Here is a 22,238-nt window from a genome sequence, read left to right as displayed (position 1 = left end):
AGAGAAGAATGACTGTATGGGGATTTTAACTGTGATGCTTTGCAAAAAAGTTCTCCTTTGAGAAGGTGTGACTGTCTTCACTCCAACATGTTGTGCTGTGCAGGTGTGTGTATTGTTATTGAGTGTATTTTACACATTTATAATGTGTATGTGACGGACAGGGTAGGCTGGGGCTGGAGTGTGGGCAAAGCACATCGTAATACAAGGGCTTTCGATATTAATCATCTGTTGCTTCTACCCTAGATGGTAAGGCATTGAGGACCAAAGTAACATCCTTATCCTTCATTTTCCCTTAGCATTGAGAGTCTAACATAAACAGTAAATGCTCAATAAAACAAATTCTGGGGCTTCGACAAGAGATTTGTTGGATGTTTTATGCTGCCAGAGAGCCCCAGAGGCCAGTTCTTCTCACCTTGTCCAGGTGTCTTTGTTGTGGTGAAGTGGCTGTGCCAATTGTTAGTCCTAATGCATCTGGTTGTGGTTGGGATTTTGGCGTCAATTTGGTGGACTTCATCAAAACCAGCTTCATGGGAATGGGTTTCTTGGATAGTATCACTTTGCAGCTGAATTTAAAACCTGTTCGAAAAAGAAAAAAAAAAAAGGTGTAATAAGTGACTCAGATGATAAAGCAAATAAACCAAATATCTTATTATATAGACTGTCAAATTCAATAAAACATGAATGCTGAAGAGTAGATTAATGTGCATGCTAACCGTGCAGGTTTAAAGGTGACCCTAAACTAAGTCCTTGGCAAATACTGTATTTGCAGAGGTAAAGAGCTGTGACTTTAATCAGGTACATTTATTTAATGGGAGAAAATTCTTTAAAATGAGTGTTTCAAAAATATAGTATAGACCAAAATTTCCTATTAATTTGAAAAAAGTTCTCACTTTCCTGGTTAGTGATAGAGGATAAAGATTTGAAAAATTTGCTTACCAAGTGGATTGGCCACTGTGTTCTGAAGATGCTCAGATGCTGCTATTCTCCGTACAGTAAATGAAGCCTTAATCCTAGTGGTGAAGTGATCACCAGGAGAATGATACCCATGGAGGACCAAAGCCGAAAACACTGTCAAGATGACAGGATGGGAACATTTGACAAGGAACTTGTCAGCGCGTATGGCTGTGGGCAGTAGCTTTTTCACGTGATAACCAGACAGATTGTGTCAGTGAGTCAGACTAAGAGCAACTTGTAGAAAGTGGCTGCCCTGAATCCCAGTGAGGAGATGTGGGATCTGGTCTGATCTCATCTCATCTCATCTCATCTCTTCCCTCTATTTGCTATGAGGAGCTGACTTCTTTGGGCTTTGTTTTTCTCATCTGTATCAGGAAAGGTTGGTGTAAATGAAATCACAGATCTCTTTGGCTGTCATTGCTATGATTTTTGTTTTTATTGGTTGTGGTGGTGGTTTTGTATTTATTGTAATGCAATGATTTTAAACGTAAGTTCAATTGTTGCCTTTAATACCCACTCTATTTTAGTATGAACAAAAATTGGAGGAAAATAGTTTTAGATTAAATACCATGCATTTTAGTAAAAAGCTTAGCTCTATTGTTTTTAACAGACTGTCACTAATAAAGAAAATACATTGTTTTTATTAATTGACATCTTACGTATTGTATATTTTCTAAATTCCTTAAATATTGATAAATATGCATGTGCTTGTTCATATTAAACATGTTCTAAATTTGCATTTTACCACCTACTACAACAAAGAGAAGTCTTTTTTGTGTTATTATCCTATATAATAAAAGCCCAATATGCAAATCGACCAAATGAAGGAACAACCTGCAGAACGACTGGTTGCTATGAGGCACACTGACCACCAGGGGGCAGACACAATGCAGGAGCTGCCCCCAGCCCACAGGCCTCAAACCAGTCAAGAGAGGTGCCAGCAGGGCCCCCGATCGCCCCGCTGGTCACCCTGTGGATTGGCCCTGATCGCCTGCCAAGCCTAGGTACCCTCCCCATGCATGAATTTCATGCACCGGGCCTCTAGTTTAATAAATAAAATACTATTCTACTTAATCTATTTTTGCTGGTTTCTGCAAGTAATGACAAAGACACTTGGCTTTTTTATTTTTTGTTAATCCTCACCTGAAGATATTTTTCCATTGATCTTGAGAGAGAATGGAAGGGAGGGGGATAGACAGAGAGAGAGAGAGACATCAATTGGTTGCCTCCCGCATACACCCTGACCAGGGCCAGGGACTAAGCCTGCAATTGAGGTACATGCCCCTGACTAGAAGCAAACCCAGGACCTTTCATTCTGTGGGCCGATGCTCTATCCACTGAGCCAAACTGGCTAGGATGATATTTTGGCTTTTTAGAGTCGTATTACAATATAGCTGAAGAACCAGATTAATAAATAAAAGTAAGGAACTTGCTATTGTACTTTACATCTCTTAGGAAACACCATAAGGTGTAAATTTGATCTACTTTCTGGAGTCATTAAGCTTTATTTTGAAGTGGTGCAGAAATGTGTGACTGTGTAGACTGGCCTGTTCCACCTTCCTTAAAGAGTTGTTTGCTTTGGTCAGTATATCTTCTGCAGTCATTGCTGCACATGAATAAAATTTAGCAAAGGAAAATTGATTCCCTCGACATCACCTTTTCTTTCTCTTTAAACTTACCCTGAAAGTAGTAGTAATTGCTTTTAATTAATAATGACAGTTACCCCTCTAATCAACTATTATACACCTAACAAGTGATTTCAATGAAGAAACACAAAACTGAGGTTAAAATAGGAATGGTAGAGGAAGGGAAAGAATTTCAGATGTAGACTAAGAAGATCACATATATTGGGTCAGACTGGTGTGTGGTTATTTTTTGAAGGTGCATCAATCTCTGTGCACACTCCATCAAGTGTGTTAGTCATGCTTCAGCCAGGGTTATGGCACAGTGACACATTTTAAAGCCATATTTTAGATGTTGAAGTTGGGCTTACACACGTCAAAATCTGAATTTGTTTTCTTAATGTCGTGTTTGCATTCAAAAATGAGTTAGGCCAATTTCCATTGCTCAAATTCTGCTTCCCAGTGTGAATAATGTGGGAAATCCTTGAGTAAAGCATTCTTATAACTGGCATGACAGACAAACAGATTTTAAATATTCAGGTATATTGAGGCAAGGGACTTATTGAAATCAAAAATGTATTTGGCTCATTAGTGGGCTCATGTGAAAGAATCATCTTTCTTCCATTTGATGGTTTTTTTTAATAGAAAATAAAATTTAAACTAGATGAACAGTTTCAGGCAAAACTGTCAATTCGGTTTTCAACTCCTAGCCTGCACTTAGGGGACTTTTGAAAAAAATATTAATCATAACTTCCTTAAAGTTTTAATTAGCTCAATTCAAGAAGGAAGGGCTGTGGCTTATTTTGTGGAACACTTCTGTCATTGACTCTGTCTATAGCAAACTAGTAGTTGACAACTTTTGCAGTTGGCTACATTTCAGGCTCGGAGTTGCAGGGAAGACTGTCCTTGGAGGCAGTCATTTACAGCCCTGTCATGTTTTCCACTTGCACCTGTTACTTTACATTTCACTTCTTTACTACGTGCAGGCTCATACATCCCCAGAGAGAACTACCACGGCTTAGCAATGCAGGGTCTCTAGAATGGATCCTAACGTTGAAACATCTTAATCCTGTGAAATATGAGCATATTCTCCTCCAAGTTTCAGCTGCCATACCAGGCTGTAGGTGAGGGATCAGGCTGTGGAGACATTTGTATGCTATTACGGCTGTGCATACCATTAAGGTCTGGTATCACAGGCTGATATCAAAGTTGCTAATGTATGACCTTGCCTAGGCTTAAACTCTGAATGCTGGACTCCCGAGAGCACTCATGGGAAGGAGCAATTAAAATAGTGTCAAAGATTGGAAGTCTATATGTGAGCTAAGTTTCACCTGTTCACTTGTTGGCAAATGCAATCTGCATGCATGTTGCCTCAGATCACCTCTGCACATTTTGCTTGGCCTGCTGATCAGGAGCTGGGGACCGTTGTTGGATCCCACGTACAGTCTGATTTGTGATATGGCTGAGTGAGGCCGAGCTTCACTGCCCATGGGTATCTGGCTGAGAAATGATGAGCAGTGCACACAATTATGCGGTCCTCCCCTTGTACGGAAATAGCTTTGTGGCGATGGGTTTATGGTTGGTGGTTTGGACCTGCAATCCTCAATTCGGTGCAGGTAAAGATAGAGAGCAACATCCTTTTTTTTTTTTTTTAAAGTGCATGTGCCTGTGCTAAGAGTGTAATCTATAGTGTTACAGAAGTTTCCTTTTTTATTTGTAGATATAATACTTTGCCAAGCAGAAGAACCTTGAAAAATTCAAGATTAGTGAGTAAGAAGGATGACGTGCATGTCTGCATCATGTGTTTACGTGCCATCATGAATTATCAGGTATGTTTGTGTTTCTGATCCTTGAAAAAAAATCTGAATTTGTCAGACTCCAATCTTGTCCTTTTTGGTTTCCTTGTATTATTTCTGTTTGAAGTAAATATCAGGATTAAATGAGATTCTATTGAAAAAGAAAGGTCTGGTTTTTTTCTAATGCTCAAGATTTAATTTATTGCCTTGATATTTTAATTAGCATTTATCATGTATTTAAAGGGAAGATGTTTGCCTCCTATAATGATAAACTTGTCTAGATTACTTGACCAACGTTTGGGACCATTTAAGACAGGGCAGTAATGGGACAACTTTAAAACATTAGGAGTGAGTAGACTCACACACTGGGTTGGTCATTGGTTCTCAAAGGGCTCTGTGGTAAACAGGCAAAAAGTTACAATTACTTGTCTGCTGGACCCAGTGGGTCCTAGTATCTATAAGAAACACCCGGAGGATTTTTGTTACAAGTTGGGTTCCTTCTTCAGGTGATTGATGTAGGTTATCTCCACTCTGAGAAACACTGGGAGAGAGAGTGCCTTGTGGGGGGTTGGATTAATCGTACCAGGGAAGTGGAAGTTAGAGCCTGGAATATCTAGGGTAAACGGACATGGTCAAAGGTATAATTAGATCAGCTAACCAGGGTGAGAATTAGAAAAACAAAATTCATATGTAAAAATAGGATTTGATTTCCATTTTTAAGGATGCTACAGGTGGGCTCAAGAAGAAATGGGAAATAAATACCACATAGAGGGTCAGTAATTGAATTCAAACCCAGCCCAACGTAATGGTGCTGAATTGAATTAAAAAAGGGAACATGCATTTATTTATTTTTTTTAGTCAATTAATATATTTTTTAGCATTGTCAGATCCTGTTCTAAGCATAGGAATACAGCATTAGATAAACAAGTGTCCTAGGGAACTTACTTTCTAGTGAGAGAAATAGATGATAAATTGTTAAACTATATAGTGTTCCAGATACGGTTGCTGATGAAATGAAAACTAATATTTACAAATACTTTTAGTGTTTTTAAACCTATTAATTAATGTAAGACTCATAACAGTGCTGTGAAATCTCAGGACTATTACTTTCCCCATTTTATTAATGAGGAAACTGAGAGATAAGACAGAGAAGTAATTTGCTCAACATTATATGACTAATAAATGCTGGAGTCAGATTCAAACCCATGAAGACTGGCTCCAGAGTTCTATTACTAAGTGTTATAGAAAAAAATAATCAGGAATTAGGAAGTGGTGGGCATATCTGTTCAGTTTTAAATAGGCCAGCCAGGCCCTTACCGGTTTGGCTCAGTGGATAGAGCGTCGGCCTGCGGACTGAAGGGTCCCAGGTTCGATTCCGGTCAAGGGCATGTACCTTGGTTGCGGGCACATCCCCAGTAGTGGGTGTGCAGGAGGCAGCTGATCGAAGTTTCTCTCTCATCGATGTTTCTAACTCTCTATCCCTCTCCCTTCCTCTCTGTAAAAAATCAATAAAATATATTTTAATAAATAAATAAATAATAAATAAATAGGCCAGCCAGGAAAGTGTCACCAGGATAACATTTAGTAACAACTTACACGAGGGAGCAGGCTAAGGGATATGATAGAAAGTGGATTCCAGGCAGAGAGAAGAGCAAGGGCAAAGGCTCTGAGACAGGAATAAGTCTGATGTGATCAAGGTACAGAAAGGAGGGCAGGTTAGATGGGTCAGAGTGAGAAGAGGGAAAGGTAGACGATGAAATCTGAAGCTAACAGGGCTTCCTGGTTGTGGGGGGCTTTGTAAGCCAGTCAGAAGACATTAGCTTCACTATGAATGGAAAGCTATTAAAGGGTTCTGAGGAAAAGTGTGAATTAATCTGACACTTGAATTTAACAGGATCACTCTGGTTTTTATGTTTAGGATTAACCTTGAGGGGCAGAGCCAAAAGCAGGTAGACCATTTAGGAGGCTGTTGCATTAATTTAAGTAAGTGTTGATGGTGGTATGGACCGGGATCAGAGGAGTAGAGATGATGAGAGGTGGCTAGATTCTGGTTTGATTTTGTTAGTAAAGGCAATAGTATTGCATATGTGGTGAGGAGTGAAGGGTGGCTCCAAGGTGTTTGTCTTGGGCACCTGTTAGATGGAGGTGCTATCTACTAAAATGGGGAAGGCTGCAAGATGAGCAGATTTGAGACTCATGATTAGGAGTTCTTTTTGGAGGATGTTAACTTTGAGGTGTTCTTGGACATCCAAATAGAGACCTTTAGTAGGTGGTTAGATATGCCATCTGAAGTTCAAAGCAGAGGTCCGGCTGGAGGGACAAATTTGGGAGTTAATAGATGGTATATGGATGAGGTAAACAGATACACAGAGAAGCAAAGAGGTCCTGGATAATCATGGAGCATTCTGTTTAAATATCAGAGAGATGAGGAAAAACTAGCGAGAGAGACTGAGAAGTAGCCAGGGCGGTAGAGCCAAGTGCAGGAAATGTTTCAAGGTAGAGTGCTCAGCTGTGTCCAGTGCTGTGCTGTCATGTAAGATGAGGAGTGAGAGTGTGGGCCATTGGTGATGTTGGTACGAACAGTTTCATTGAAGCGGTGGTGATGAACTGCCTGATGGGAGGAGTTTCAGGAGAGAACAGAGATGACTGGGAGCCTGAGTGCTGGAGTTTTGCTGTAAAGGATAGCAGAGACATGAGGCAGTAGCTGGACAGTGTAGGGCCAGTGGAGATTTGGTTGTTGTTACTCAGGGTAAGATCATTTGCATCATGTTTTTATGTTAATGGCAATGAGTTAGAGAGGGGAAAATAATGGTGGGGGTGGGGGAATTGTTGGAGTATATTCCCCTGAGCAGGAATAAAGGACTCAAGTGGGGACTTGACCTTAGATTGGAGCTTGAGAGAATTCATCTTGAGGAAGCGGTGAGGAGGTAATCCGAAGATCTATGTGGGGAGGATTCATGTGATGGTGGAGACTTTCGGAAGCTTTTTCTGCTAATACTTTCTCACTGTCACTGGAAATAAAGTCATGAGCTAAGAGAAAAAGGAATAATTCCTCAACTCAGCAGAATCAAGAATGATTCTTGAGCCTGTTATTGAACTTGCTTCATTTTGTAGAAGGTTGCGGGACACAAGTTTTCCTAGGCTTTTTGTCCTGTTCGCCATGGCACAGAGAAGGGAGTAGATGCAGTGGTTATTAATCCTGGCTGAGCGGTGGAGTCCTTCTGAGAGCGTCAAAAAAATTCAGATGCCAGGGTCCCGTCCTTGAAATTCATTGTTTTGTTTGTTTTGTTTACTCTCTTAGGTGATTTTAATGAGCAGCCAGGATTGAGAATCAATGGGCTGGAGCTTTTTCACCCTTTTAATAAAGAGGATCATATAGTTTATTCATAAAATATGGAAATAGGGCCCCTTGATAGTAACATCATTCCTGAACTTTTTCCTGGAAATATGTTCAGACACTGATTACTGGAGTCCTGAATGCATTTAAAGATGGAAGAAATTACATTAGGTAGAAACGTTAGGGGGTTGTTTTTATCAACATTGACAGCTTCTAGGTTGACTCCTAATACCTTATTTTTTTTTCCACCTTAATTTCAGTATGGTTTCAACATGGTCATGTCTCATCCACATGCTGTCAACGAGATTGCACTAAGCTTGAACAACAAGAATCCAAGGTAAGCTTGATTTTCAATGTACAAGTTTAAATCTAAGTAGGGAAAGCAGAGAGCTAGTCAACACTTAACAAAGTTAGAGTTTGGAAACTTGCAAGTGTGACTCCCTGAAATAAGATTACCAGTAGACTCCTTGCTATGTAGACCAGCTGAGTGAGAGTCTTACATGTGGCAGAGTCGAGCAACTGGTGACAATTCCAGCCCTTCTCTCTTCTCTTTAAGCTTTCATTCCTTTTGAGACCTAGTTCTCAGCATCCTTGCAAATTTAGCAAAATTTGGTGGAGAGCATGAGGTTGCCAGGTTGCCAGTCCTCATACAGACTTACCAGGTATTGCCAAAAGCTAACTAGAACCATGATCCCTTGTCCACACTTCACTTCAACATTTAGATCTGTAACTTTTGTTACCAAAAGTGAAACACAAACAAAACAATAATTGTGCATGCAGATTTGTTTTGTTAATCCTCACCTGAGAATATTTTTTCCATTGATTTTTAAAGAGAGGGAGGGAGAAGGAAGGTGGGGGGGGGGAGAGAGAGAGGGAGAGAGAGAGAGAGAGAGAGAGAGAGAGAGAGAGAGAGAGAGAAAGAGAAACATAGATGTGAGAGACACATCAATTGGTTGCCTCCCACACCCACCCCAGCTGGGGCCAGAAATCAAACTTGCAGCCCAGGCACGTGCCCTTGATTGGAAATCGAACCCATGACCCTGCCCTGTGGGAGCTGACACTCTTATTCACTGAACCAACCAGCCAGGGCCAGATTTCACTTTATATTCACTTTCCTATAAAGGCCGGTGCCCCATATTATTCACATCACAGATTACTTCTGGAAGCCTGCCTTCATCAGTTTATTTTAGTTATTCTAATATGTTTTACATTCTGGTGAGGCCCTCTGCATTTGAAATGTGTTATTTCCCTTTATCAGACACCTCTATGTAAAATACCTATCTGAAAACTGTTAATTCAAGTAAAGAAATCTGGTTATAAATTAGATCCTTTCTGATCTGGAACGCAATGCAAAGCAAGAAGTCCTATTTAGATGTTAATATTATGGCTTCAGACTTCCCTGGGTTAAAGCTTTTGTAACTTCATGGTTGCTTCTTTAGTTTACAAGAATCCCAAGTAGTCATGCTTCTGTGTCCCTGTCTTCCCCCACGGGAAGTCACTATTCATCTTCCTTAAGATGACTGACGCTGTGGGTTATCAGAATGGTTTTTGTTTAGAGGTCAGTAATAGATTTTATTCCAGAAAATGGTGAAACACTGAAGTCATCTTAAGATGAAGAAACAGTGCTGTCCTTGACATTGTATTAAGAAGCTTGGAATGTATCGCTAGGTTCTCCTAAAAATATTTCAGATGGAGTTTTATTTTCTTTCCTTGAGTTACAGAAAATATTCTCGTATTAGTAGAGCTGAAATCCAGATCCTTTCACACCTCCTGCAGAGGAAGAAGAAAGGATGGAAACTTGCATTGTCGTAGGGGATTTTTCTGGCGCCATGTGCAAATTAGCAGATGTGAAATGTAGGGCATTAATTTCAATCGATTTTGAACTTTCTTGGCAAATGTTATGTCTCTGATTCTAAAACCAGAGACAATATTTAACAGTGGGTTGTTTTCTTGAATATTCCCAAGTTTCCTTTTGTCTTTAGATCACTAATAAACCTTTTCAGCCACACTGTACTGAGTCATCTGATCATGGGACTAAAAGATGAATCTTTCCAGAATTAATTTTCATTAGTGAGTAATTTGTAACTTAGAGAGTGGGAAACATGCCTTCCAAATTTGCTACCCTAGATAAATCTAGAGATAGGTAAAGGTTTAAATATGAACGTTAGTGTAAGTATACCTTAGTAAAAGTTTACAAAGCATACAGACAAATATTTTATTATATTGATCTTGGATGCAAGGAACAGCTGATTCATCTTGTCACATTCACTGACTCGTGGTTTTTTCTTTTTCTTCTTGTTTTGACAGAACAAAAGCCCTTGTGTTAGAACTGTTGGCAGCCGTTTGTCTTGTCAGAGGCGGGCATGAAATCATTTTATCAGCATTTGACAACTTTAAGGAGGTAGGATACTTTTCAGTTTTAAAAAGAATCCTCACGCAAACATCTTACGTTTGGACATCTTTGAATAGAATGATTTAATTTTTTTATTCATTCTAGGGTATAAGGGGTATAATAGTTACTTTTCTAAGACGTCAGTGAGCGGGTAGCAATGAACTTAGTCTACATAGCTTAAGTGGAATGGTGTCTCATAGCCAAGAAAAGTTAAAAACTATTTGCTGTACTCATTTTCCTTTGGAGAACATGGCATAGGCAGTTTGAAAACAGGTTTTGTTAAATGTATGTGGTTTTCATTATGGTTGATACTTGAGCATCCACCATGTAAATTTCATGAACTCATTCATCATAGTTCTTTTCCTCAAATCATATGTATTGTCATTACTTTGCTGAATGCTATGAAAAACTTATCACATATATATAGACACTGATGTTAGCAGTTTGTAATCTTAAACAGGTGATGCTTTCCCAGGAAAACAGTAAACCAATGGATATGCATGGTTGACCATGGGAATTAAATGATGGCAAAAGAAGAAACAATTACGTATGAATAATAGGACACCCTTGGTACCAAGACCTCAAAACTGGAATAATAGCCAGTTTCCCTTAGCGGCGGTGTGCAGCATTACAGAGCCAAGGAGAGTGCCTGTTGGATCCCCTGGAATGTGCCCCACATCTGAGGCTGCTTTGAGGGGAGACATTGCAAAAGTAATTGAAGGCACTTGGAGCCCCAGGTAACCAGGTTACCATGGGACCGTGAGCCAAGCTGTGCCTTTTCTGTCAATCCCATTTGACTCCAGATGCTTCTGGATTAATACCCAGAAGCTAGATTACAATCCGGATCTCAGGGGACTTCCATACTCTCTCCCATCTTTCCTGGGAGCCTCCGGAGTAGAACCCGGCTAGGATTTATTGAGGACCTACGATAGGCCAGGGGCTGTGCCTGGTACACACAGGAAATCACTGGATTCTGAATGAACATCTGTGAGACAAATACTAATATCTCCCTGTTACAAAAGAATAAGCTAAGATTCCAATGCATGTTGGCCCGGGATCACATAGCCAGGTGAGGGACAGAGCCAGGATCGGGGTTTGGTGCGCCTTATTTTGAACTTCCTTTCGGGTGATATTTGGGCCCAGTTCTGTGTGGATCTCCTGAGGGAAATGCTGAGTTAGACAGGACCTTGGGACCATTCTCCCCACCCTGCCTCCTTTGAATATATGAAAAGAGCAAGTCTTTTTCATGTCAAAAGCACGTACTATATAGTTATCAGTGAGCCTTGTTATAAAATGAGCTATATAACGAGCATCTGATTATACTGCAGGACACATGATGTTCTAAAATTATGAAGGTATAGAATCAGTATTAATTAAATTCAGTAATGTATGAGGGGAATGTTAATTCTGCTTTTTCTTAGGTTAGCTAGAATGCCTTTCTTATGCATAGTAGGCACACAAATACTTGCAGAATTGAGTTTTAGCTGTCAGGTGTCAGAATCATTTATGACTTAGGCATTTAGGGTGTAGTGTATACTTAGATGGGAAAAAAAAAGTAATCCTCTAAATCTAATAACTGGCTAGTCACGATGAGAACTAATTAATTTTGACTTCGAAATTTTAGAGCTTTAACTAAAATCTGCCTCTTTTCTGTAATTACTTATAAGTGAGTAATGGTGGGTGTTTCAAGTTCTGATTCTCCTTTGGCTGGCATTTGCATCTACAAGAAGCTGTGCCATGTGGGAGAAGGGACAAGGACAGAGCTGGCTCTGTGTGCGCTATTGGCCTGCATTAACCTCAAGCCATGGTGCGCATGTGGCCAGACCAAGCAAAGGGATTATTCTCATCGCCATGAATGAGGACAGGGCAGGAGCCTGTCCCTGAAAACTTCCTTCCTATGGATATGTCACAAGAGCATCATCCTATTTACCTTTTCAGTGTTAGGGTAAAAACAGTGTTTTTGTATTGATCTTTTTTTTTTTTTTAATGTAAATACCACTCACAGCCCAGTCTTTTAAGTCTCTGCCTGTTTTTGTTTTCTTTTATTCCCATCTTTATGTGAGTGGATCTTTTTTCCCCTCAAACATCATAGTGAAGGGTGTATTCTGTAATCTTTTTAGCCAAAATGTCATTGGAATCTTCTGGGTTTAGGGTGGTTTGGGAGCCAGCTGTTCCTGATTAGGAAAAGTTGTCCTATGATCTCAGACGCCTGTGTAAGTAGGGTTTTGGTCAGTGAGTAATACCTATTGAGCTGCCCCTGGCAGAGAGAGCACCATGCCAGGTACCAGGAGACCAGGGAGTGGCCAGAGGAGTCTTTGCCCTCAAGAAGATGATCTAGTAAGTTGGGATTCCAATCATTGCCAGAGGGGTGATCCCTGTTTTTACAGTGGGGAATGGGGTATCAGGCATCAGTATTCATTTTTGCATAAAGTAGGATGCATTAGAGTAACCAGACCCTTTGCACAGAGCACAGCCTAGCACAGTGCTGAAACGTGGCACCAGATGCTAAAGGAAAATTTAAAGACCACCCATTGTATGTATATAGCTGGGTCTCCCTCCCCCCATCTATTTCTTGAGCAAACAAATTCATTCTGCCCTATTTGGCCACCACTCCTTAATTCAAATGTAAATTGAAGAAGGTATCTTTTACCTCTTGATAGGTTTTCATGTAGGATTACACCATTTCCTCATATTTCAATTAATCAGAATACCAGCAAGTTTTTTTGTGGGGTTTTTTTCCCCCCAAAGAATGTTGCTCATGTTTTATGAGATCTGAAGTACATGTTTTAGGAAAGTGGGAAGCACTTCCAATCGAATGATACCTGATGGTGGTAAGACTATGAACCCAAGGCCTGCATTTTGGTGGGTGTGGGGGGTTGGGGCCTATGCCTGATGTTACTGAGTAAGCACCTCAATGTATATGATGATAAATTAGTTGTAATTACATAGATTCAGATGGCAGACTTGTACTAATCATGGTTTGTGACATATCTGACCATGTGAGTGTAGCAAGTAGATGAAAACTAAACTGTTGTCAGCTGTTAATTTCTCTTTGAATTCTATTCTCTTTCATTGTTTTTCAAATGGAATTAAAGCATCTGGTTTTGGTGTTGAAGCATCTCCTAATGAAAATGTATGGTCCTGAATTGAGGACCAGGGTGAGAACAAGGAGTCATGTTTGTTTTCATTGGCTAGTTTATCCACATGGAAAGCATATCACCATCTTCCCTAAAAGGATATGTTCCTATTTGCATGGCAATATAGATTTTTGAGCGTTTGGCCTGGCAGGTAGGGAAAAAAGACATTTGGAAAGCACGGTCATTCTTTCGGTGTTTGCATTAGTTCAGGATCTTGTCTGCAAGAAGGAGAAACTGATTCTACCGTGCAGAGGAAAAGGTTGATTGGAGGATGTGGAGAAACAGGCCTGGAAAATGGGCAGGTGCTCCTCCGATGTGGCTGGACTCCCATGCTGTGCCTCGATGTCCAGCCACCATGAATCTATTTGGGATCCTGGTCATGCTTTCTCTTCTCTCTCAAATGGTATGGACCATGGCTAGCTATCTGCTGGGTCATGAAACTGCACTTACTGGTTAAGGACATCAACTGGAGAGTTATAGGTACCATATTTAATCCAATTTCCTTAGGAACCTTGACCTTGATCTCCTAACTTCCTTGGTCTTCCTAGTTTTTTCCATTATATCCTTTGATATATCTGAGAAATTGTCTCTGGAAAAAAAGATACTCCCATTTGAAATCAGAGGGAAAAAGTCCCGAGGCCCCATAGACTCTGCAACAGAATAGCCTCCTATGACAGTAATAATGCCCTCTGCGGGCTCTGAGCTACCAGCTCCCCCAGGCTGCTGGACGTGCACCTGGAATTCATCAGGATTCCAGATCGATTATAACTGTGTTCTCATCTGCTTCCAACATGACAGCATCTGGCTCTCACGAGTCAGTTGAGGCTGGAGTTTGGTTATTAAAACCCCAACTCCTTCCCCCTCTGACCTTCCAGGATCGATGGATGGAGCCCTGGGAAGTGAGTCACTCAAGGCCACCAGCGCTCTTGTGCGTGGCCCTCTTGGCAGCATCCATTATTATTTTCGCCTCTTGCTAGAAGGCTTCCTCAGAAAGCTGATGTGGTTTGCTACTGGGCATCTGAAAGCACTTGTGCTTCACATTATTAAGTTGATTTAAGAAAGCCTGTCAGGTTTTATTTACAGTGGACCCAATTGCGCAGGAAGGAGAGCAGACATTTTGGTGCCCTTCCAGCATCCCTCTGAGTTTAGTCCCAGCTAATCTAACCTCTTGAATATTTGTGGGTGTAGTGTTATAAATCCAGCACAAGACCAGCCGGGTAATTCCTTCAGTGGTAAAATTTTCAACATGGAGGGAAGTGTCCTTTTTCCCCCCCAGTCTCTCATTGAACTATGAGCAATGTATTCTCTCAATCTCAAACTAGGGAGCTACCGTCCTAGAGCATGTGTATATTTCACTGTATCAGGCCAGAATTAGATTAAATTAATTCACTGAGGCTCTTCACTAGCCAGTCCGTCTTCCTAGGATCAGGAAGCAAAGTCACAGTAATGATTTTTTGGACTGTTTATTAACTATTGTTGTTATTGCTTGTGCATAATAAATCACCCCAAACTTAGTTTTATTAGGCTCCTAGATTCTGTGGGTCAGGAAGTCAGGCAGGGCATGGCAGGGATGATTGTCCTGGCAGATCTGATCGTCTGGAGGCAGGAATTCATTTGAAAGTGGCTTCACTCATTTGTCTAGTTTCTGGGCTGTGATGACTCAAAGGCTGAACTCAGTGGTGGATGGAGCCTGTCAGCCACGATGTCTCCACGTAGAACTCCACGTGGCTGCAGCTTGCCATAGATCACAGCTGGCTTCCCGGAAGGAGTGAACAGGGAAGCGCATTCGGAGAGCAGGCATTTAAAGGGACAGAAGTTGAAATATCTTCTGCATCAGTCTCAGGAGACGTCCGTGTCACTTCTGCTGCAATCTGTTGCTTACGAGTGAATCACTAAGGTGAACCCAGATGCAAAGGGAAGGTAATAACCTCACTTCTTGATGGTGGAGTGTGAGGGCCACAGTGCAGAAGAACATGGGTGGGAGAGATTGCTGTGGTTATTTTTTGGAAAAAACAATTCACCTCAATAACTTTTAAGAACATTTTATTTATTGATTTCAAAGAAGGAGCGGGGAGGAAAGAGAGAGAAATATCTATTTCTTGTTCCACTTACTTATGCATTCATTGGTTGATTCTTGTATGTTCCTTGACCGGGGATTGAACCTGCAACATTGGCGTATCAGGACGATGCCCCAACCCAGTGGTTCTCAACCTTCTGGCCCTTTAAATACAATTCCTCATGTTGTGACCCAACCATAAAATTATTTTCGTTGCTACTTCATAACTGTAATGTTGCTACTGTTATGAATCGTAATGTAAATATCCGATATGCAGGATGGTCTTAGGCGACCCCTGTGAAAGGGTTGTTCTTCCCCCAAGGGGTCGCAACCCACAGGTTGAGAACTGCTGCTAACCAAATGAGCTTCCCAGCCAGGGCACCTCAATAACTTTTTGAGAAACACTAATATATCTCTAGTTGGTCCTCTTCTATTGTCTCTCTCTTCTTCACTCAACCCAATACTTGGCTTTATACTAGTAAACTTTTTCATTAGTGGTAGAAAGGCTACTCCTTCCTTCAAGCCAGTGTCCTACGGGCTGACTATTTTAACAGCTTTTCCAGAGGAGAAAGGAGCTGTTTACATAGGATTTCTGAGCCCCTGGTAATGAACTAGTTATTTCTTTGGCATCTGTGTCTTTATCGTCTCGTAAGGAAGTGGAGGCTGCTGATCATTAAGGGATGAGTCATGCTCACTTACTGGAAACATTTTTATGAGTATTGCATGCCCCTGTGTGTCTGAAACACTGATAAACACTGGAAAGAAGAAAAATGAGTAAGACATAGACCCTACCTTTAAGAAAGAGCATCCCAGTCTAGTTAAGGAAATGTAAATATTTTACCTGTTATAGTACTAGGCCAGGGGTGGGCAAACTTTTTGACTAGAGGGCCACAATGGGTTCTTAAACTGGACCGGGGGGGGGCCGGAACAAAAGCATGGATGGAGTGTTTGTGTGAACTAATATAAATTCAAAGTAAACATCATTACATAAAAGAGGACGCTCTTTTTTTTTTTTTTTTTTTTAGTTTTATTCATTTCAAACGGGCCGGATCCTGCCCGTGGGCCGTAGTTTGCCCACGGCTGTACTAGGCTCTATAACGATAAATGCCAGTGCTTTGCAAGGAGGAGGAACAGCTAACTAAGAGGAAGTAGAGGAAGGAGGGCAGATGGGATAGGAGCTCTCAAAGGACGTTTTCTATTGGCATGTGTGCCTGAGCCAAGTTTAGGATGGAGAAGGTATGTTAGTTCTTAATCATTGCTGTAATAAGTTGCCACAAACTTAGTGGCTTAAAACACTTTTTTTTCATGTCTGCAAAGTAATGTTATACTTTACACATCTGTTGGTCAGACATATAAAATTAGTCAACAGGGTGACATTCTTCTAGGGAACCCATCTCCTTGCCTTTCAGTTTCTAGAAGGTGCTAGCATTCTTTGGCTTGTGGCCCCTTCTCTGACCCTGATTCTCTGGGCACCTTCCCTTAATAACCATTGAGATTACATTGGGCCCACCTAGATAATCCAAGATAACCTCCCCATCTCAGGAGTCTTAATCATATCTGAGAAGTCCCTTTTATATGTAAGGTAAAGATGTCATTTTATACAAAGAAGGTGAGAACTTAACCCTTTGAGGTCGTATTAAATTTGGACATGGGTGACGTACTGGTCGGAATTAATTTCCATTGAAAGAGCAGTGATACATAACATGCAAGATTATGAAGGATAAACAAGATTTATTAATTCTTTTTTGGAACTAGGTCACTACTAGTAGAATCACTATAAACGTTATCACTTTCTACGTCAGAGTCAGTATTCAAGGTGCCAAAATAAAACTCTTCATCGTTACTTTCAGATTCGCAGTACGCTTCTTTCGGTAACTTTCTTTTTGCCATTTTGGAGTATTATTTTGAAATATCTTAACAAGCGAGAATGCCTAATTACAGTTAAACGTAATCTGTAAAGCTTTATTTGAAATTCTGCAAAGTATCTCCGAAGCTGGTCGATTTCTTCACTCTCAAAAGGCGACTGACTCACCACGGTGTTTTGCATTGCGAGTGTGGAACAACCGTTTGTTTATATTGAGTTTCGATATCTCCGATTTGTCGGGGCAATGTTTTGGTTCGTGACAAGGTTGCTTAGACACTTAAGAGCTTTCAGAGAAATTATGAACTGATACATGAATGAATAGAGTTAAGATTCGTACAGTTCCTTGCTGTGGTGGCTGAGAGCAGACATACGACCGGAACTGTAAAAAAGCTTTGGTGGCTGAGAGTAGACAAATGACCGCAAAGGGTTAATAAAGCTTCAAGGACTTTAATTTGCCTTGAATCTTTAGTCTTAAAAAGGTGAGACAGGGCCCTGGCTGATCTTGCTCAGTGGTTAGAGCATTGGCCCATGCACCACAGGGTTGCAAGTTCAATTCCCATTTAAGGGCATGGACCTGGGTTGCAAATTAGATCCCTGGCCCCGGTTTGGGTGCATTGGGGTGCATGTGGGAGGCAACCAATCGATGTATCTCTCTCACATTGATGTTTCTCTCTCTCCCTCCCTCCCTCCTTTCCACTCTCTCTGAAAAGCAATGGGAAAAAAATATTCTCGGGTGAAGATTAACATAAATTAATAAATCCTATATAATAAAAGGGTAATATGCAAATTGACCCTGACAGCAGAATGACTGGTCACTATGACACACACTGACCACCAGGGGGCAGATGCTCAATGCAGGAGCTCAGCCACAAGTTAGGCTGACGGCTGCCAGCACAGTGGTGGTGGTGGGAGCCTCTCCTACCTCCTCAGCAGCGCTAAGGATGTCCGACTGTAGCTTAGGCCTGCTCCCCGCTGGCAAGTGGACATCCCCCGCAGGCTCCTGGGCTGCCAGAGGGATGTCTGACTGCCAGCTTAGGCCTGATTCCCCGGGGAGTGGGCCTAAGCCAGCAGGTGGACATCCCCCGAGGGGTCCCAGACTGCGAGAGGGCACAGGCCAGGTTGAGGGACCCCCCCCCCCCCACAAGTACACAAATTTTTGTGCATCGTGCATCGGGCCTCTAGTAGATAAATAAATAAAAGGTGAGATAGAAATTTAGGGGCAGATCAGGGGAAAACCTCATTGCATATTCCGAAGTCTTCATGTTGCCATGTAGCCTACAGTTAGCAAAGGGCAGCAGTAGGACATGTGTTTCCCAGTCTTCTCCAAGCATTAGCTATTTAGGTCAACTCTCTTGGTTGGTAAAGAAATAGCTGTTATATTTTTCTCCAAAAGTCAGTTGGCACTGAGCTCAGCATGAGGTCACTTTGATAGAACAGGGTGTGGTCAGGGTCTGAGATTGGTTTCAGAAGTTTTGCCATTCATACTTCTCATTTCGTGGGCCTCTGCTTTCATTGACAGTCATCTGTTCCCTCAGCTGCTGTATTCATTCACTTCTAACATCCTCAGGACTTTCCTTTGATGGGCCATGGCAGGGGGGGAGAGGAGCTTCAAAACACAAGAAAAAGAAAGAGAAAGTGCAAGAGGACAGTGGTAGGCGGGACAGATGAGATTGTTGTGGTCACTGGCAAATGTTTGTAGAGAAGCTCTGCTTTTCATCCCGACTTTAATCAGACCCTCCATTCTCTCTACAAGCCTGCATGAATTTTTTACAGCAGTGAGCCTAGTTTTCTATTTATTCGTAGCAGCCACTTAAAAAAATAACACACAGGGTGTTGTTTGCTTGTTATTTTTACTCGTGTAAAAATGCCATTTCTAAATCCTGTGCCCTTTGCCAACTGTAAGGCAGTTGGCATGTGTGCCCTTACTTCATATTTTGGGAAGATAATGAAAGACCTCAAGGAAAAGCAGTGGGTGCTGTGTGTCACTGTAGTACCTCATGGAATCTAAACCAGCTGGCGGAGGTCCCCAGGCATGGAGCCTCCACGTGGGCACTGTTGCCCTGACGGTCAGGTGTTGCTATGGTTGTAAGGTGCATAAGGGTGCTGGGAAGCACTTGCTGTGAGTTGATGAGGGGACTGGAGTTGGAACTCTTAGCTGAGGCAGTATCGTCACCAACTCCAAAAACGGTTACAATAACGGGAGGTTTTCAGTGGCCGTTCTGGAATTCATGTCTGCAAAGTAATGTTAGAGGTCTATTTTAGGGTCACCTTGGTTTCTTTTTACGGTATGAACTGCCTCCCTATTCTGTTTCTCCCTCACTGCACCCTGACTTGAATAGTAAGGATCTTTTTAAAAAAAGTATCTTGGGACTTAGCACATTGTGGACGGATCACGAGAATTCTCACTACATATTACACAGTGTTTTACAGAGTATTATACTTTAAAAAGATACTAGGTTGTAAGAATATGTAATAAATAATTTCAAAATGCAATGGGTATTTAACTTTAAAGCGTGCCTTTAACATTTATGTAAAACATTTTTTGTACTCATTCAATAGAAACCTATCTGGCCACTGGGTAAAGCTAGCAATAAAACTACTGGTCTGCAATGTGTTAAGTATACTTAAGCATTCCTTTTTTTTTTTTTTAATTTAAAGTCTCACCCAAGGACATGATTTTATTGATTTTAGAGAGAGAGGAAGGGGGAGAGAGAGAGAAACATCAATAGGCTGCCTCCGGTACACGCCCTGAACAGGGATTGAACCTGTGACCTGTGCACAGGATGACTCTCCCACCAACCAAGTCACACCAGTCAGGGCTACTTTAGTTTTCTGTATTTATTCAATTTCAAAGTAAAAATAGAAGTCATTGTTTTAAAATGTTAAATAATTCTGGATTATAGGTTATGTTAGTGGTCATCAAGTCCAGTGCTAGGCAGTGGCTAAGCCCCAGACCCAGGGCTATAGTAACCATCCCATTAAATAAGCCTCTAGGTTCAAATAGAGCTGTTAAAATAGGAAAATGCCTATTTAGATATGTTAACTAGGAAAAGAATAAGATAAGTCATATATATGTCATATATATGTACATATACATATATAATATGTGTGTCTATATTGTAACAGCACAAAGATGTACTTCTGCATAGTAACAGGCCCTCCCTAAATTAGCGAAAGGGTTTGGAGTGGTGGGGTTGCTTCTGTTTTGTGTGTGTGTTTACTTCTGCTGCTTGTAATGTTTGAGGAGCAACATCATGCCTCACATGGCTAAATGTCCCTATTGTGTGGGGTGAGATTTTTCCTTCTAGTCGAGTTTCATATGACTAGCTTTCTCTTCTCTAAAGAAGCTCAGTTGTCTTTGTGTAACATGTCTCCAAAAATAAAGGCCCTGGTCTAAGAATGAAATACTTAGATTTCATTCACAACGGTTCATTTAACTCTGAACCGTTTCTTCTGCGTTAAACAAAACTAAAATTCTTTGGAACTTCTGAGGAGGGATTGGGCAAATGTATTTCTTACCGTGGAAAAAGCACTGTTCTAAGATCAGGACAATTTGACAGAAAATAAAAGGTCTGACAAAACTTTTGTCTCACAAAAATTTATATTACCCCGAGAAAGATAGGGCTGGCTTTAGTAGATATTTAATTAAGGATCAAATGTCTGATATGTTAACAACCAGAAGACAGTAATTCAAAACTATAAGAATTATGCTTATATTTTATTTTTATTCTCTATTATAATTTAAACTAAAGTTTTAGGTGTTACTGTCAATGACTATGCTTGTTGAGCTTGATTTCCTATGTGAGTCAAGTTCAGATTTCATTTGAATTTTAAATACTTGTAAAACATAAGCACATTTTTATTTATTCAGGTTTCATAGCCAATACATAAGGGTTTTGCTTGGTTGGTTTATTTTAAACTAGAAAATAATCATCTTCAGAAAGAAAACAAGAGCAAAGCTCATGAATCTATTTTATTTTTTATTTTGTTTTGTTTTGTTTTATTTTATTTTATTTTAGGTTGTAAGAATTAGCCAGTAACTTTATTATGTCATGTGTACAAAATAGGCTTATACATTTATAGACACAGTAAGGCCATTGTTATTGTTTGCTGAGTGTCAACAGGGTAGTGTATGTTACTTTAATTCTGAGATCTACCCTCAGAATAAGGAAAGAGATTCAGAGTAAATAGGCCTACTGACACATTAGTAAATGGCAACCTTGTGATTTTTACACAGATCCATTTAACTCCAAGGTTCATAGTCAACCTTATATAACATGTTATCTATCACATACCAAACACTTTTTACACCTGTTCATACACACCCTCAATTTTCTACCAAAAAGCAGACCAATTGGAATAGTTATGGATTGGGTGGATTATTGGGGTGTTTGAAGTTATTAGTAAAATTCAGAACAAAACTGCACTGTTTGTTAAGGCCCAGAGAGAAAGGATAGGTCTTGCACAGAATTATAAAGGAAGGAAGAGACTTAACTTGGTTGGCAGAGGGAATTCTGGGAACAGAAGAAGAGACTGGCATGAAATCTGTCTCGGAGCAGCATAAGCCAGAATAAACGTGCTGGTTGACAAGAAAAAACATCTGCCTGGGACCCTCGTTATGAAGTAAAGCTCAGCATGATGAAGCTGCTGAGAAAGTAATAGTGAGCGATTTGAAACTTGTGATAAAACAAAATCTCAACTGGAAGACTGATAAAAGTAGGAGGGAAAAGAAAAAGGAAAAGAGAGCAACTAACAATAATAAAGTACTTAACAGTTTATAAAGTGCCTTTATATCTATTCCATTTGATTCTATGGAAATCTAAGAAGGATATTTTATGTAATTATAAGTTTCTGCTTTGCATAAAATACTTTATTATTTATTTACATATATTTTTTTATTCTTTTTTATTTTTTTTGCATGAAATACTTGAAGGAGATGCAGGAGTTTAGAAAATAGCTATTTCAGGTGGTAAGTGACTGGGGCCTGGACCAAGTTTGTGGCCATGACAATGGATACGAAAATTGAAGAAAAGTCAGTGAGAGACGGGATGAATATGGGGACGGACATAAAAGGAGAATA

At 40.5% G+C, this 22,238-nt stretch overlaps 1 protein-coding gene across 8 annotated transcripts in view; it reads left to right on the top strand.

Moving 5' to 3' along the window:
- Positions 1 to 22,238, top strand: part of FMNL2 (formin like 2) — a 302,979-nt gene that overhangs the window by 232,562 nt on the left and 48,179 nt on the right. For all 8 annotated transcript variants that reach the window (XM_059704424.1, XM_059704427.1, XM_059704425.1 and 5 more), the window contains 3 exons: positions 4,297 to 4,405; positions 7,970 to 8,046; positions 10,017 to 10,110. In XM_059704424.1, coding sequence (XP_059560407.1) covers positions 4,297 to 4,405; positions 7,970 to 8,046; positions 10,017 to 10,110 — 280 coding nt within the window. The remainder of the gene's footprint in view (positions 1 to 4,296; positions 4,406 to 7,969; positions 8,047 to 10,016; positions 10,111 to 22,238) is intronic.

Source organism: Myotis daubentonii, chromosome 7 (genome assembly GCF_963259705.1).
Source record: "Myotis daubentonii chromosome 7, mMyoDau2.1, whole genome shotgun sequence".
NCBI classification, from domain to species: Eukaryota; Metazoa; Chordata; class Mammalia; order Chiroptera; family Vespertilionidae; genus Myotis; species Myotis daubentonii.
The sequence above is the reverse complement of the archived record's forward strand: the minus strand, read 5'-3'. Positions and strand labels throughout refer to the sequence as shown.